This window comes from Bos indicus x Bos taurus, chromosome 8, assembly GCF_003369695.1.
Source record: "Bos indicus x Bos taurus breed Angus x Brahman F1 hybrid chromosome 8, Bos_hybrid_MaternalHap_v2.0, whole genome shotgun sequence".
NCBI classification, from domain to species: Eukaryota; Metazoa; Chordata; class Mammalia; order Artiodactyla; family Bovidae; genus Bos; species Bos indicus x Bos taurus.
Genome location: NC_040083.1, coordinates 449,467 through 463,109, shown reverse-complemented (window position 1 = coordinate 463,109; position 13,643 = coordinate 449,467). Strand labels below are relative to the sequence as shown.

General features: G+C 43.4%; 1 protein-coding gene across 1 annotated transcript in view; it reads left to right on the top strand.

The window, feature by feature from the left end:
* DDX60 (DExD/H-box helicase 60) overlaps window positions 1-13,643 on the top strand; it is a 59,253-nt gene that overhangs the window by 22,930 nt on the left and 22,680 nt on the right. The window contains 10 exon segments of the mRNA XM_027550816.1: window positions 943-1,108; window positions 1,207-1,287; window positions 1,290-1,335; window positions 8,972-9,044; window positions 9,046-9,084; window positions 9,627-9,755; window positions 10,750-10,893; window positions 12,379-12,465; window positions 12,468-12,521; window positions 12,523-12,551. Of these exon segments, the coding sequence (XP_027406617.1) occupies window positions 943-1,108; window positions 1,207-1,287; window positions 1,290-1,335; window positions 8,972-9,044; window positions 9,046-9,084; window positions 9,627-9,755; window positions 10,750-10,893; window positions 12,379-12,465; window positions 12,468-12,521; window positions 12,523-12,551 (848 nt within the window).

Here is a 13,643-nt window from a genome sequence, read left to right as displayed (position 1 = left end):
AAGTTCCATAACCACCTGATGAATCTCTTACCTTATCTCTGAATATTCAGGGAATAAACTCACCCCTCCTGGCAGGTGCTGAGCAAGGCCACGCTCTGTAAAGGAAAAAACCAAGGGTTCCCCCAGCCAGATCTTCAGTTGAGTAGGAAATTTCCCTTGTATCTCAAAAAAGGCTCACCAGAAGTGATTGATTTATTTTTCTTTTTCTTTCTCCTTTTGCAAAGAAATAAAATTAAAAGAGTATAGTGGCTCCCCTGGTGGCCCAGACAGTAAAGGATCTGTCTGCAATGCAAGAGATCCAGTTTCGATCCCTGGGTCAGGAAGATCCCCTGAAGAAAGAATAGGCTACCCACTCCAGTATTCTTGCCTGGAGAATCCCATGGACAGAGGAACCTGGTGGGCTAGAGTCTGTGGGGTCGCAAAGAGTCAGACACTTTGATTGAGCAACAAACACACACATGTATTGACACAGTCTGCCATGGACCTTGAGACTGCTTATGTTGTCCCAGTTTGCAGATGTTTAGAAAGATAGGGAAGCCTTATTAGTTGAAAGCTCCATATCATTTTTCCACTGTGCTAGATCTTTGCCCACTAACAACAATTATAGCAAAGACTCTGATTTGCCAAGTGCCTTTCTAAGTACTTTGCATATGTTGATTTGTCTTAGATGGCCAAAAACCTTTATGATTTATTATTTTAATTGCTGCTATTAGATAGTTTTCTGACTGCTATTATTATTTCCTTTTAAATATGAAAAACAAGGCACAGAGAGATTTTGTGATTCAACAGAAAGTCTTAGCCCATGGTAAGGAGGCTGGGATTCAATCTTAGGTCATCTGGCTCTAGGGCCTATTCATTTATGTGCAAGTTTTAAGGCACATACAATTTTCTGTATTTTGAAGTACTTGATATTTCAGGAAGTGTTTCCATGTTCTGTCTAAGTAATACGTAATTTAAATTTTAAGGTGGCTACAATCTGTAAAATGGTACTGGAAACAAGCAGACGGTATGATTGAAAAAAGCATTGCTTCTACAAGAAATGCCAGCTGCCGTGCCAGTTCCCACAAAAATTACTTGCTGATGAAGCAGTCATATAAAGTGAGACTTGGTAGGTTTGACACATTCATAGGAATTTTGTCTCTTCCTTTCAAGTTATCCCATCATTGTGTGTCCATTCATTGGGAAATTCTTGCTCTTCGCTTCCAGTGCTCTATGAAAAGACCTGCAATGACTTAGAGAAATACATATGTTCAGTGAGAAATCGTGAAATTTCCTTTGACCATTTTCACTGTGTGCTGCATTGACAACGGACCATGTGAGTGATACTTCTGCCGTGTTTTTTCTGAGCAAAGGTTATTATTTATGTCATATTGCAGAGCTGCCTGGGTGGTACTCATCAGAATTACAGAATCAGTACTTTTAACAGATATTTAATCTGAGTTTTAAAAGTAACAAGAATAACTTCCCAGTTATTATCTATTCCTTAATGGTGTTCAGTTCAGTTCAGATGAGTCGCTCAGTTGTGTCCGACTCTTTGTGACCCCATGAATTGCAGCACGCCAGGCCTCCCTGTCCATCACCAACTCCCAGAGTTCACCCAGACTCACGTCCATCAAGTCAGTGATGCCATCCAGCCATTTCATCCTCTGTCATCCCCTTCTCCTCCTGCCCCCAATCCCTCCCAGCATCAGAGTCTTTTTCAATGAGTCAACTCTTCGCATGAGGTGGCCAAAGTACTGGAGTTTCAGCTTCAGCATCATTGCTTCCAAAGAAATCCCAGGGCTGAACTCCTTCAGAATGGACTGGTTGGATCTCCTTGCAGTCCAAGGGACTCTCAAGAGTCTTCTCCAACACCACAGTTCAAAAGCATCAATTTTTCAGTGCTCAGCCTTCTTCACAGTCCAACTCTCACATCCATACATGACCACGGGAAAAACCATAGCCTTGACTAGACCAAACTTTGTTGGCAAAGTACTGTCTCTGCTTTTGAATATGCTATCTAGGTTGGTCATAACTTTCCTTCCAAGGAGTAAGTGTCTTTTAATTTCATGGCTTCAGTAACCATCTGCAGTGATTTTGGAGCCCAGAAAAATAAAGTCTGACACTGTTTCCACTGTTTCCCCATCTATTTCCCATGAAGTGATGGGACTGGATGCCATGATCTTCGTTTTCTGAATGTTGAGTTTTAAGCCAACTTTTTCACTCTCCTCTTTCACTTTCATCAAGAGGCTTTTGAGTTCCTCTTCACTTTCTGCCATAAGGGTGGTGTCATCTGCATATCTGAGGTTATTGATATTTCTCCTGGCAATCTTGATTCCAGCTTGTGCTTCATCCAGCCCAGCATTTCTCATGATGTACTCTGCATATAAGTTAAATAAGCAGGGTGACAATATACAGCCTTGACATATTTCTTTTCCTATTTGGAACCAGTCTGTTGTTCCATGTCCAGTTCTAACTGTTGCTTCCTGACCTGCATACAGATTTCTCAAGAGGCAGTTCAGGTGGTCAGGTATTTCCATCTCTTTCAGAATTTTCCACAGTTTATTGTGATCCACACAGTCAAAGGCTTTGGCATAGTCAATGAAGCAGAAATAGATGTTTTTCTGGAACTCTCTTGCTTTTTTGATGATCCAGCGGATGTTGGCAATTTGATCTCTGGTTCCTCTGCCTTTTCTAAAACCAGCTTGAACATCTGGAAATGCCTCTGCAAAACTTAAAAATGACTGAACACTTAACCTGAAGTTTTTTGGGTTGATTTTTCTTTATTCTTAGATGTTATCTTTGCCCATTTTCCTTCTTCTCAGCACCCATGTCCATCTATCCACCTTTTTGGACACTGTCTCTTCTCTTAGTGCAGCTACAACTTTGTGTGGACAGTGTCTCATACATGTGAGAATTTGATCATTGTGAATTAGGTTAGACAAGGAAAAGGTGCTTTTTACTGACATAGCAATCGCAGTGTGATGTTTTGGTAGTAAATCAGTAAGGTGGAAGTCTTAAGGAGACCTCATTTGGGGCTCTGGGGTTTGAGTGGAGGAAGATTTCTTAATTTTCCTTTTCCATTCTATTCTGAGGATGGCCCATTAAAGCTTTGGTTGCCTCTCAAAGTGATAATTAGGCAATAGTTTTCCTTCCTTCCAAGACTGAACAAGTTAAATATACTCTAAATTCTGTTGTCAGGTGAAGCCTTGTAGTCTGACAGTTTTTAAGCCACATGCAGTTTTCTTTAGTTACAATAGTTGATGTCATAGGGAGTAGTTTCAAGTTCTGCCTGAATGACGTATCTGGATCAGAAACCTATCTTAGGTAAATAAATAGGATAATTCTGATCCTTCTGAGCCTGTGATGGCTTTCTCTTGCAAACAACCAAAGGCACAGCTCCTTGGTCAGGCTTCTGAGGTCTTTCAGGACCCAGCCCCAAGTGCTTCTGCTCATCTACTTGATGGATTTTACTGGACGCCCTCATGGTTTATCTGTAAACTGGAGTGTTTCACCACAGATGCACAGTACCAGTCATCCAGACCCTGTTCAATTTTGATGGCTCTTCAAGTGGGCCTTAGAAAGCATCACTATGAACAAAGCTAGTGGAGGTGATAGAATTCCAGTTGAGCTATTCCAAACCCTGAAAGATGATGCTGTGAAAGTGCTGCACTCAATATGCCAGCAAATTTGGAAAACTCAGCAGTGGCCACAGGACTGGAAAAGGTCAGTTTTCATTCCAATCCCAAAGAAAGGCAATGCCAAAGAATGCTCAAACTACTGCACAATTGCATTCATCTCACACGCTAATAAAGTAATGCTCAAAATTCTCCAAGCCAGGCTTCAGCAATATGTGAACCTTGAACTTCCTGATGTTCAAGCTGATTTTAGAAAAGGCAGAGGAACCAGAGACCAAATTGCCAACATCTGCTGGATCATGGAAAAAGCAAGAGAGTTCCAGAAAAACATCTATTTCTGCTTTATTGACTATGCCAAAGCCTTTGACTGTGTGGATCACAATAAACTGTGGAAAATTCTGGAAGAGATGGGAATACCAAACCACCTGATCTGCCTCTTGAGAAATCTGTATGCAGGTCAGGAAGCAACAGTTAGAACTGGACATGGAACAACAGATTGATTCCAAAGAGGAAAAGGAGTACGTCAAGGCTGTATATTGTCACCCTGCTTATTTAACTTATATGCAGAGTACATCATGAGAAACTCTGGACTGGAAGAAACACAAGCTGGAATCAAGATTACTGGGAGAAATATCAATAACTTCAGATATGCAGATGACACCACCCTTATGGCAGAAAGTGAAGAGGAACTCAAAAGCCTCTTGATGAAAGTGAAAGAGGAGAGTAAAAAAGTTGGCTTAAAGCTCAACATTCAGAAAATGAAGACCACGGCATCTGGTCCCATCACTTCATGGGAAATAGATGGGGAAACAGTGGAAATAGTGTCAGACTTTATTTTGGGGGGCTCCAAAATTACTGCAGATGGTTACTGAAGCCATGAAATTAAAAGACACTTACTCCTTGGAAGGAAAGTTATGACCAACCTAGATAGCATATTCAAAAGCAGAGACATTACTTTGCCAACAAAGTTTGGTCTAGTCAAGGCTATGGTTTTTCCTGTGGTCATGTATGGATGTGAGAGTTGGACTGTGAAGAAGGCTGAGCACCAAAGAATTGATGCTTTTGAACTGTGGTGTTGGAGAAGACTCTTGAGAGTCCCTTGGACTGCAAGGAGATCCAACCAGTCCATTGTGAAGGAGATCAGCCCTGGGATTTCTTTGGAAGCAATGATGCTGAAGCTGAAACTCCAGTACTTTGGCCATGTCATGCGAAGAGTTGACTCATTGGAAAAGACTCTGATGCTGGGAGGGATTGGGGGCAGGAGGAGAAGGGGACGACAGAGGATGAGATGGCTGTATGGCATCACTGACTCGATAGTCGTGAGTCTCAGTGAACTCCAGGAGTTGGTGATGGACAGGGAGACCTGGCGTGCTGTGATTGATGGGGTCTCCAAGAGTCGGACACGACTGAGCGACTGATCTGATCTCATGGGAAATCTCTTCAGAATCCTCTGTGACCTGCTTAGCTGGAGGGAGTCTTCTCTCAATGCACCTGGTCTGTATTTCCTGTCCAACAACAGTCATGGTTGGCTTGCTGCTGAAGTTCCTTAAGAGCTTGTCTTCTTACTGGAATAATTCCTTGAAGACAGATTTTCTGCCTTTGTGGCTTGTAATTAACTGGATTGAAACGTTTGTTACATGAATATAGACACCCAGGGTGAGCACATTCTTTGGGTTCTAAGGATTTTACATATCTTGCCTCCTGTAACCTTTGCAACAATAGGATGGATGCCTTTCTGATACTCCCGTTTGACAAGCAAGGGAGGTAGGGCGGAGAGAACCTGTACTGCCGAGGAAGGGGTGGGACTGGGGTGCGGTCTCAGACGGATGACCCCAGAGCCTGCAGCTTCATCGCTGTATTCTGAACAGACTGGTGGACAGATGCGTGAGTGAGCGACTGCGTGAGAATCTCGTTACGGCCTTTGGGCTGTGACACAGTAGCTTCTAAGAGCAATGGAATGAGTTCAGTGCGGTAATTTTCCAATAGGATTTCATTACGGGACTTTCTTTTTTGTGTGGCAATGGCTCCATCTACATCTAAAGGAAACTGAAATGTGGGTGAAATTCCTGTGACCTAACTCACACCCCAAAACTGGAGTAGTGGTGATAACCCGCACATAGATAACAGGCCCCCTTTCTCTGTGTCCATCTCCTCTTCTCTTCTCTTTCCGCCTTGTCTCCAGGCATCTCAGTGCAGCATTTACACAGTCCTCCATTCTGTGTAGATGGTTCAGGGCAGACTGTCTTTAGGTGGCAGTGAGCAGAGGGATTGGGAGAACTTGGTGAGTTTGGCATCTTGCTCCAAGTGCCTGTCTGCTATCTCAGTGGCTATTAATGGATGGCTGGGAAGCGGACCCAGCTACTCTAACCCCATGTGACTCCTGCAAAGGTCATGCTGCTGCGTGAGTCTCCTGTGCAGTAGGAACGCAGCTTGGATGGCATTAAATGTGTATGTTGACCGTTGTGTGTGTGGCGTGTGTTCACATGGAGTGTTTCCTACAGCATCAGTGGTAAAAGGCATGGCAGCCTCCCTGAACAAGGAGACGATCTCTGATCTTGTGTAGTAGACCTCAGGTGGACGTGAGGAGGTTGGGTGGTGAGGCAACATGAACAGAAGAGCTGTCCCCATAGATGTCTGTGCTCTGGCTCTGTTGTTACACGGGTGGCTCTAGAAGGAAGGGCTGAGTAGCTTGGGCCTGCCTCCATGTGAGGCTCATTTCTGGCACAGGGTGGAGTCCAACCTTGTCACCAGCTATCTGGCCACTCGGGGACAGCTGTTGGGACAGGGGTGTCAGCCCCAGCAAGTGTAGGAGGGGCTGCCCATCTGTCTGCTGCCCATGGAACTGTGCTTCCCGTCACCTGTGGGGTTGGGGACAATGCGATTTGCCAAAACACCTTCGTGGTGTGATGCTGTGTGCTCATAAGTGAAGGAGGGTGGGAACCTTTTATCTCTCTTCCTTGTCTCCCTGGGCTGGCTCATTAGTTGTCACACAGTGAACACCAGCTGAATGGAATGGTGTGGCCCAGCTTTTGGCCACGAGTTGTTAAATTGATTAGAAAATGAAGACCTATAAGTTGGTCATTCATCAGGCACATGGAAGGTCGAGGCGCTGGTCACATGCTGGGTGTTTTCCTAGGCCTGTGCCACGTGTTGTGTAGCTTAGTTCTGAGGGCAAAGGCAGTACTTCTCTCCATGGTGGAAATAAGGGCATGCAGGCTTTTGTAAGAGGCTAAGAAACCAAATGCATTCTAGGGACCAAACCAGAACAATTATATCTTAAAAATTATGATAGTTCTTGTATTTATTTTATTTGGGCAAGATATTGTTGTTGTTCAGTCGCCTAGTCACGTCTGACTCTTTGAGACCCCATGGACTGCAAGTTGCCACTTTTACGTAGTAATAATAAGAGAACAAATGCTAACATTCCAAAGCAAGATATTCAAATACTATTTGGCGAAAAGCAATTTTTTCTGTTCAGCTAGTTCACTGCTCAGGTTGAGATGCTGAACTGTGGTCCAGGCACTCACCTACATTCTGTTGATCTACAACCTCAGTCAAAGCCCAATTATTTTAATTGAAGTACGTTTGGCATAAAACCTTGTGTAAGTTTAAGGGGTACAGCATGTTGATTTGGTATATTTATTTTGCAGTATGAAAGCCACCTGTGTCAAGTCTGAGTCCTCATCCTTTTTTATTTTATTTTTATTTTTTTGTGGTGGGACAATTAAGATCTAGTCCCAGCGTGTTTAGGACTCCCCAGGTGGCTCAGTGGTAAAGAACCTTCCTGCCAGTGCAGCTTTGATCCTGAGTCGGGAAGATCCCCTGGAGGAGGAAGTGGCAACCCACTCCAACATTCTTGCCTGGGAAATCTCATGGACAGAGAAGCCTGGTGGGCCACAGTCCATGGGGATGCAAAGGGTCAGATATGAGCATACACACATCCTCAGCATGTTGGTGTTCATAATACAGCTTTGTTGTCTGTAGTCACTGTACTAGGCATTAGCTCTTCAGGTCTTACTTATCTCCTAGTTTAAAGTCCAAAACCTTGTGCTGAAGTGTTTGTCTTATTTGCTTTTACTGCAGTCTGTAAGGTGGCAAAAGAGATACTTGGATCCTATGTTGTAGATGAGGAAACAGCATTTAGGGGTGGAATTAGAATTAGATCTTCTGATTCAAACTTGACTGTACTTTCCAGCCTAATAAACAGTTTTTTTCAACTGCATTATTTGAAGTGGCTTTTTTTAGCCTTGAATTTCCAAACCTGAGTTTCATAACTTAGTAGCTGTTTATTAAAACTCATTCCCTATTGTCAAATAACTTTGGAGAAACCTGTGTACATAGCCCCTTCTTGAAGACGTAACCTTTCCAATGAGAAATCTTGAGGAAGCCTATTCATAAACCAACCCCCCACCCAACCTTTTCTTTTGAAGGAAATCTGCCAGCATTTTAGGGATCATAGTTTCACAGGCAGTGGATTTGTAGCAATAGTGGTTGAATCCAACAGAATTTACTGCAATACAAGCTTTTGGAGAACAGGACTTTTAAATTTATATTTTAAAATATCTGAGGAAAAATGAATTACATGGATATCCAGAGGGCTTAAAGCAGAACCGAGTCAGTGACCTGGGGAGAAGTTTCCTTGAGTGTTGTGAAGGTGACCTTCAAGTGATCTTCAGTTCAGTTCAGTTCAGTCACTCAGTCATGTCCGAGTCTTTGCGACCCCATGAATCACAGCATGCCAGGCCTCCCTGTCCATCACCAACTCCCAGAGTTCACCCAAACTCATGTCCATCGAGTTGGTGATGCCATCCAGCCATCTCATCCTCTGTCGTCCCCTTCTCCTCCTGCCCCCAATCCCTCCCAGAATCAGTCTTTTCCAATGAGTCAACTGTTCGCATGAAGTGGCCAAAGTACTGGAGTTTCAGCTTTAGCATCAGTCCTTCCAAGTGATCTTAGTACTTGAGAAAGTCAGACTTGCCACTTTCAGGCTAGTGCTCAAAAGCCAGGAACCATATTCATAATGAAATCACTTTCACTTCTGGTGCCAGGGTGGATGCTGTGTGTTCTTGTCTGAACTGAGTTTGCAGATCTTTTAGACACCCCCTCACCTCTACCCTTATAGAGAACTGACCCAACTGCAAGGTCTCAAGAAGTATAAAACTTTGTGGCGGGCTTTTGGGTTTTTCCCCTTTCTTAGTAAATCAGGGATACTTTTGGTTAGTACTGTGTTTTCATCAAGCATTTTAGATCAGGGATAGTTTCAGTGTCTGGGTTCATGATAGTGACTCTGAAGCAAAGGATAGAACTTCAGATGAAACAGAAAGAATATTAAAATTTTCAATTTTATTTTAAAGATGGATTGAAAAGTTTGGATTCCCTTCCGATCTTACCCTTTCATCTCGAGAAATGGTCCAGCTTTATGATACCTACCATGTTTGAATTCTGGAAAAGTTGTCTCAGAGCTCAGGTAAACAGTAATTCTGCAATTGTTTTTGAATTGATTTTAGTGGATGGTAACTGCCATTCACAGAGATGAGCTATCACCCTTCCTAATTGTCTGCATCTGATCTTTGAAAATCACCAGTGGATTCTTTAGAAAATAAGATTGCTCCTTCCCTAACAGCCTTCCTGCTCACAGTCTGTGTTTTCCTGTAACTGGGGAGAAAGCCCCTCAACTCTTGACCTTGCTTCCTCTTCTGCTTTCTGGGACAGGACCACCCTTCCATCTCCCACACTGTGTGCCAGGTCTTGGGTTTCTATTCTTGCCTTCCTCTCCTCTCATGCCCCTTCCTTCTCTCTGCCCATCTGTGTTCACCTCCTGGTTGGTTTTGCTGCATACTCTTCTGTAAGGGTTCACCATTCCATCAGGTTTACACACCAGGAATGACAGGGAGATAGTTTGCCCCCTCTTTGCAAGACACTTGTAATTTTGTTCATGAGACATATTGTTGAGAAGCACTTGGATTTTCTTGCATGATTTTGCTGAATTTTGTGACATTCCTTTTCAAGGAGTTGTGTCCAGAGGAATTCGTTCATTTTGAGAATAAAATAGTCATTAGGAAGATGGATGCTAGAAAGTATAAAGAGAGCTTAAAGGCAGAACTGACAAGCTGGGTGAAGAATGGCCACGCCAACAAGGTAATTTTCACACATGTTTTGGATGAAGCATCTCTATGTTCTTGTTTCCTTGAGTTATACTGGGCAGTCATGACTATTGTCTTGACTTTTTAATCTTCAACCTCCATTCTAGGATTTTCAGTTGAGCGTGAAGCCCAGTGGTTCTGAGATAGACCAGAGAGAAAGGACCTTGGTCCTTGACTTCTCCCCTTTCCCCACCTGCCACGTGTGCTCTAATTTCTGACGGATGCAGGCAGAGGGAGCCCTTCCCATGCACCAGGTCGTGATGCCCAGAGAGTGTGGGGCTGGAGTTACAGTGGTAATAGCTGAGGAGAGCTTTTGACTTCTTTATCTCTTTTTCAGAAAGCTTTTTTTTTTTTTATGACTTTTGTTTTGATTTGCAGAAACTATTTTTGTGTTAAAACCTTAACCCGGGGTCATATGAGTTATGCATATTTATTTTAAGTAAGTTGATGATCTTTTTTATTTTGATGTTTGCTTTGTTGTCATATATTGAAGTTTCTGATTTTGGGGGTGTGACACATATTAGAATTCTCAGGTGAGCTTTTCCCATTATCTTTTTAACTTAGGTTATCTCCTCCTGCTCAGAAACATAATTTTATTTTATTCCACTTATTTTGCCAAGAAAAACCTTTAAAATGTATTTATAAGAGATTTTACATGATAAAGAGAGAAACTGATTCACTTCATCTGTTGCCACAGTGAAAGTAGCATTATTTACTACATAATCCTCTTCCTGACTGATTTGTGTTGCCTTAAAAAGTGGCATGTTCGTGCATGGTTATTACTTTTTATCTTTTTGTTCTCTAGTGTATTTCTTTAATTCTTTTGCAGTGTTTTATCTTATACTTTCATCTTTATTATTTTTGTTACATACTCTATTAAAGAACCAGAGGTATATAGATAAGATAGCGATGAATATGTTTTAGCAATAAGTAGGCACTCCTGTCTTCAATATGCAGAACTTAAAATAATTTTATTTTCCCTGCTACAGGCCAGAACAGTCCTGGAGAGTGTTCATCCTCCTTCAGTCCACGGTTGTGTGGTTGTTAGTTCAGAAAACATGGCAATTATGTTTCCACTTCTCCTTGTAAAGCTAAGGGAAATGGAGAAGTTACCTGCACGGTTTTTTCTGTGAGTCACTTAGTTTGTTTTTTATTAGATGCATTCCTTTAAGGATAAGAGTTATACAAACTTGACTATTGTAGTGTTCAATATGATTTTCGGTTCCCTTTTGTTATCAGACTACATATTTAAAATGACACCTTTCCAGTTCAACTTTAAATGTTCTCACCACAAAAGGAAAAAGAGATAACTTTGGGAGGTAATGGTTTTGTTAACTAACCTTATTATGGTCATCATTTTGCTATATATACCTGTATCAAATTATCATGGTTTCTTTACCTTAAATGTGTACAGTGTTATATGTCAATTTTGTCTTAATAAAACTGAAAACAAAAAACACAGAAAAAAGCAAAGGAGGCACTACAATTCACAGAAGATTTGACCATCAAGAAATCTAACTTACTTCACTACTCATAATATTCTCTGGTGAGATAAATCAAACAGAGAAAGACATATACTCTATGATCTCACTCATGTGTGAAATCTAAATAGTCATACAAACGAGTGTACATGGGAAACAGAAATGGTCACACAGACATAGGGAACAAGCTTATGGCTACCAAAGGGAGGAGGGAAGGTGGGGAGGGACAAACTGGGAGCTTGGGATTAACAGATACAAACTATTAATGCTATATATTAGATAGCCAACAAGGACCTGCTCTATAGCACAGGGAATTATAGTCATGGTCTTGTAATAACCCATAATGAAGTAGAATCTTCAAAAATACTGAATTACTATCTTGTACAACTGAAACTAATATGATACTATAAATCAACTATACTTCAGTAAAAAATAAAGTCAGGACTTAGATATCTTTGGGGGCTTCCTAGGTGGCACTAGTGCTAAAGAGCCCGCCTATCAATGCAGGAGACGTAAGAGACGTGGGTTCCATCCCTGGGTTGGGAAGGTCCCCTGGAGGAGGGCATGACAACCCACTCCAGTATTCTTGCCTGGAGAATCCCATGGACAGAGGAGCCTGGCGGGCTACAGTCCATAGGGTTGCACAGAGTCAGACGTGACTGAAGTGACTTAGAATGCACACAAGGGTCTTTGATTCTGTTACAAGACAGACGTAAAGGCCACTGGAATTAAGTATAAGAACAACTATAATAACAATAAAAATAAATTTTAAAATAGTAGAAAATTTTTTTTGTTAATTTTTCCCTCCTCTCTAAAGAGTATACAGGGGAGCACCTCTTTTCTGTAGACAGAGAAAATGCACTGGGGTTGGCCCCTTGGCTGTGGGGTGCCTGACCCCTCCTACAGGAACATTCTCCAGGGGACTCTGCTTGCTGCCCCAGGAGGGGGACTTCTGATCTCCCAAAAGGTGGTTAGTGATGGGTCTGTGACCCAGAGCACCCCGTGTTCAGAATGAAGCTCGTAGCAATGGGTATTCAATCTCGACAGCCGTATGTCAGTGGCAGTAGTGGCTGCCTGGATGGTTGAATTGTCTTTATCATCACTCTCAAGGCACACCTTCTTCTCCTCTGTTTCGAGTTTGATTTAGGGGCTGTGGAGAGAAGGGCTGAAAGTGTGAAAAAGTTTCTACAGCAAAAGCAGGAGCGCAGAAGGCCCACCTCCCCCCACCCCCCAGGGCAGATGAAGAGGCCCATGACATGGGGAACAAACTGCACAAAGTGAAAAAAATCCATGGAGAAATACAAGACAGTGTGAGTATGCAGCTCAGTACATTGTGCTGGGAAGGCCGAGATAGTCGCACGTCCTAGCAGGGAGGCCGCTGGCTGCACAGACCAGTTAGTTGTCACTGGGACTTGTTTGCTGGCCAGTTCTGTGCTTGGAGAACTGTGTGTGCGGTGGGCCCCTCTGCCTCGGGGCCCTCATTCTGGGTCCCTAGTTCTTGGGGTCTAATTCTGACTCCTCTGGGTCTGAAATGCATCCCCCCCCGCCCCCATCCTCATGTCCTCAGTGACGTCCTGGTCTCAAAGTGTCCACATCTTCCCTTGGATGGTCACAAAGTTCTTCTTGAAACCTGACCTTGAGACTCCCTCCTATACTGCAGCTGACATTCAGGCTGATAATCTCACCCTCACTCGCTCTTCCTTCTGGGCTGTTGTCCACAGGCCAGCATGCGTGGGCTTTGCCCTCACCTTTTCAGGTGCGCTTCCTACTACTCTCATCCGACAGTACCCCACACACGCCTCTCCCTAGGGCCGTGTCCCCCTGTACTGTCCCATAATCTTGGGCCCTCCATCCCATGCCCCCAGGTCTTCTGCGCAGCAGCTCGCATCCCTCCCTGAGGCGTGCCCGCCCCTCTTCCCCCCACCCCTGTTTGGACTTGTCCCTTTCTCCTGGGCTCATGCTGCACTGCAGTACTTGGTGGGTCAGTTGTGACGCATTGCTCTCTTTCTCCTAAATTGTCACTCCCTCACAGCAGGGACCGTGCATTTTCCTCTTTTTATCTCCAGCTGTTATTTTATGTGGTGTCCTGCTAGTCACAGCTTACAAAATCAATTACATTCTCACAAATGTCAGTAGAAAGGAAAGGTGCTTTTAATCAGGATGCCGGCCATCTGGGAAGAGGGCGGGCTGAGTATCTGCTAGAAATACCTCTGAGATCCCGCTCGGCCGAATGGCATTGAAACGTGTAAATTATCATATGTGAAACGAATCACCAGTCCAGGTTCGATACATGATACAGGGTGCTCGGGGCTGGTGCACTGGGATGACTCAGAGGGATCAGATGGGGAAGGAGGTGGGAGTGGGCTTCAGGATGGGGAACACATATACACCCGTGGCGGATT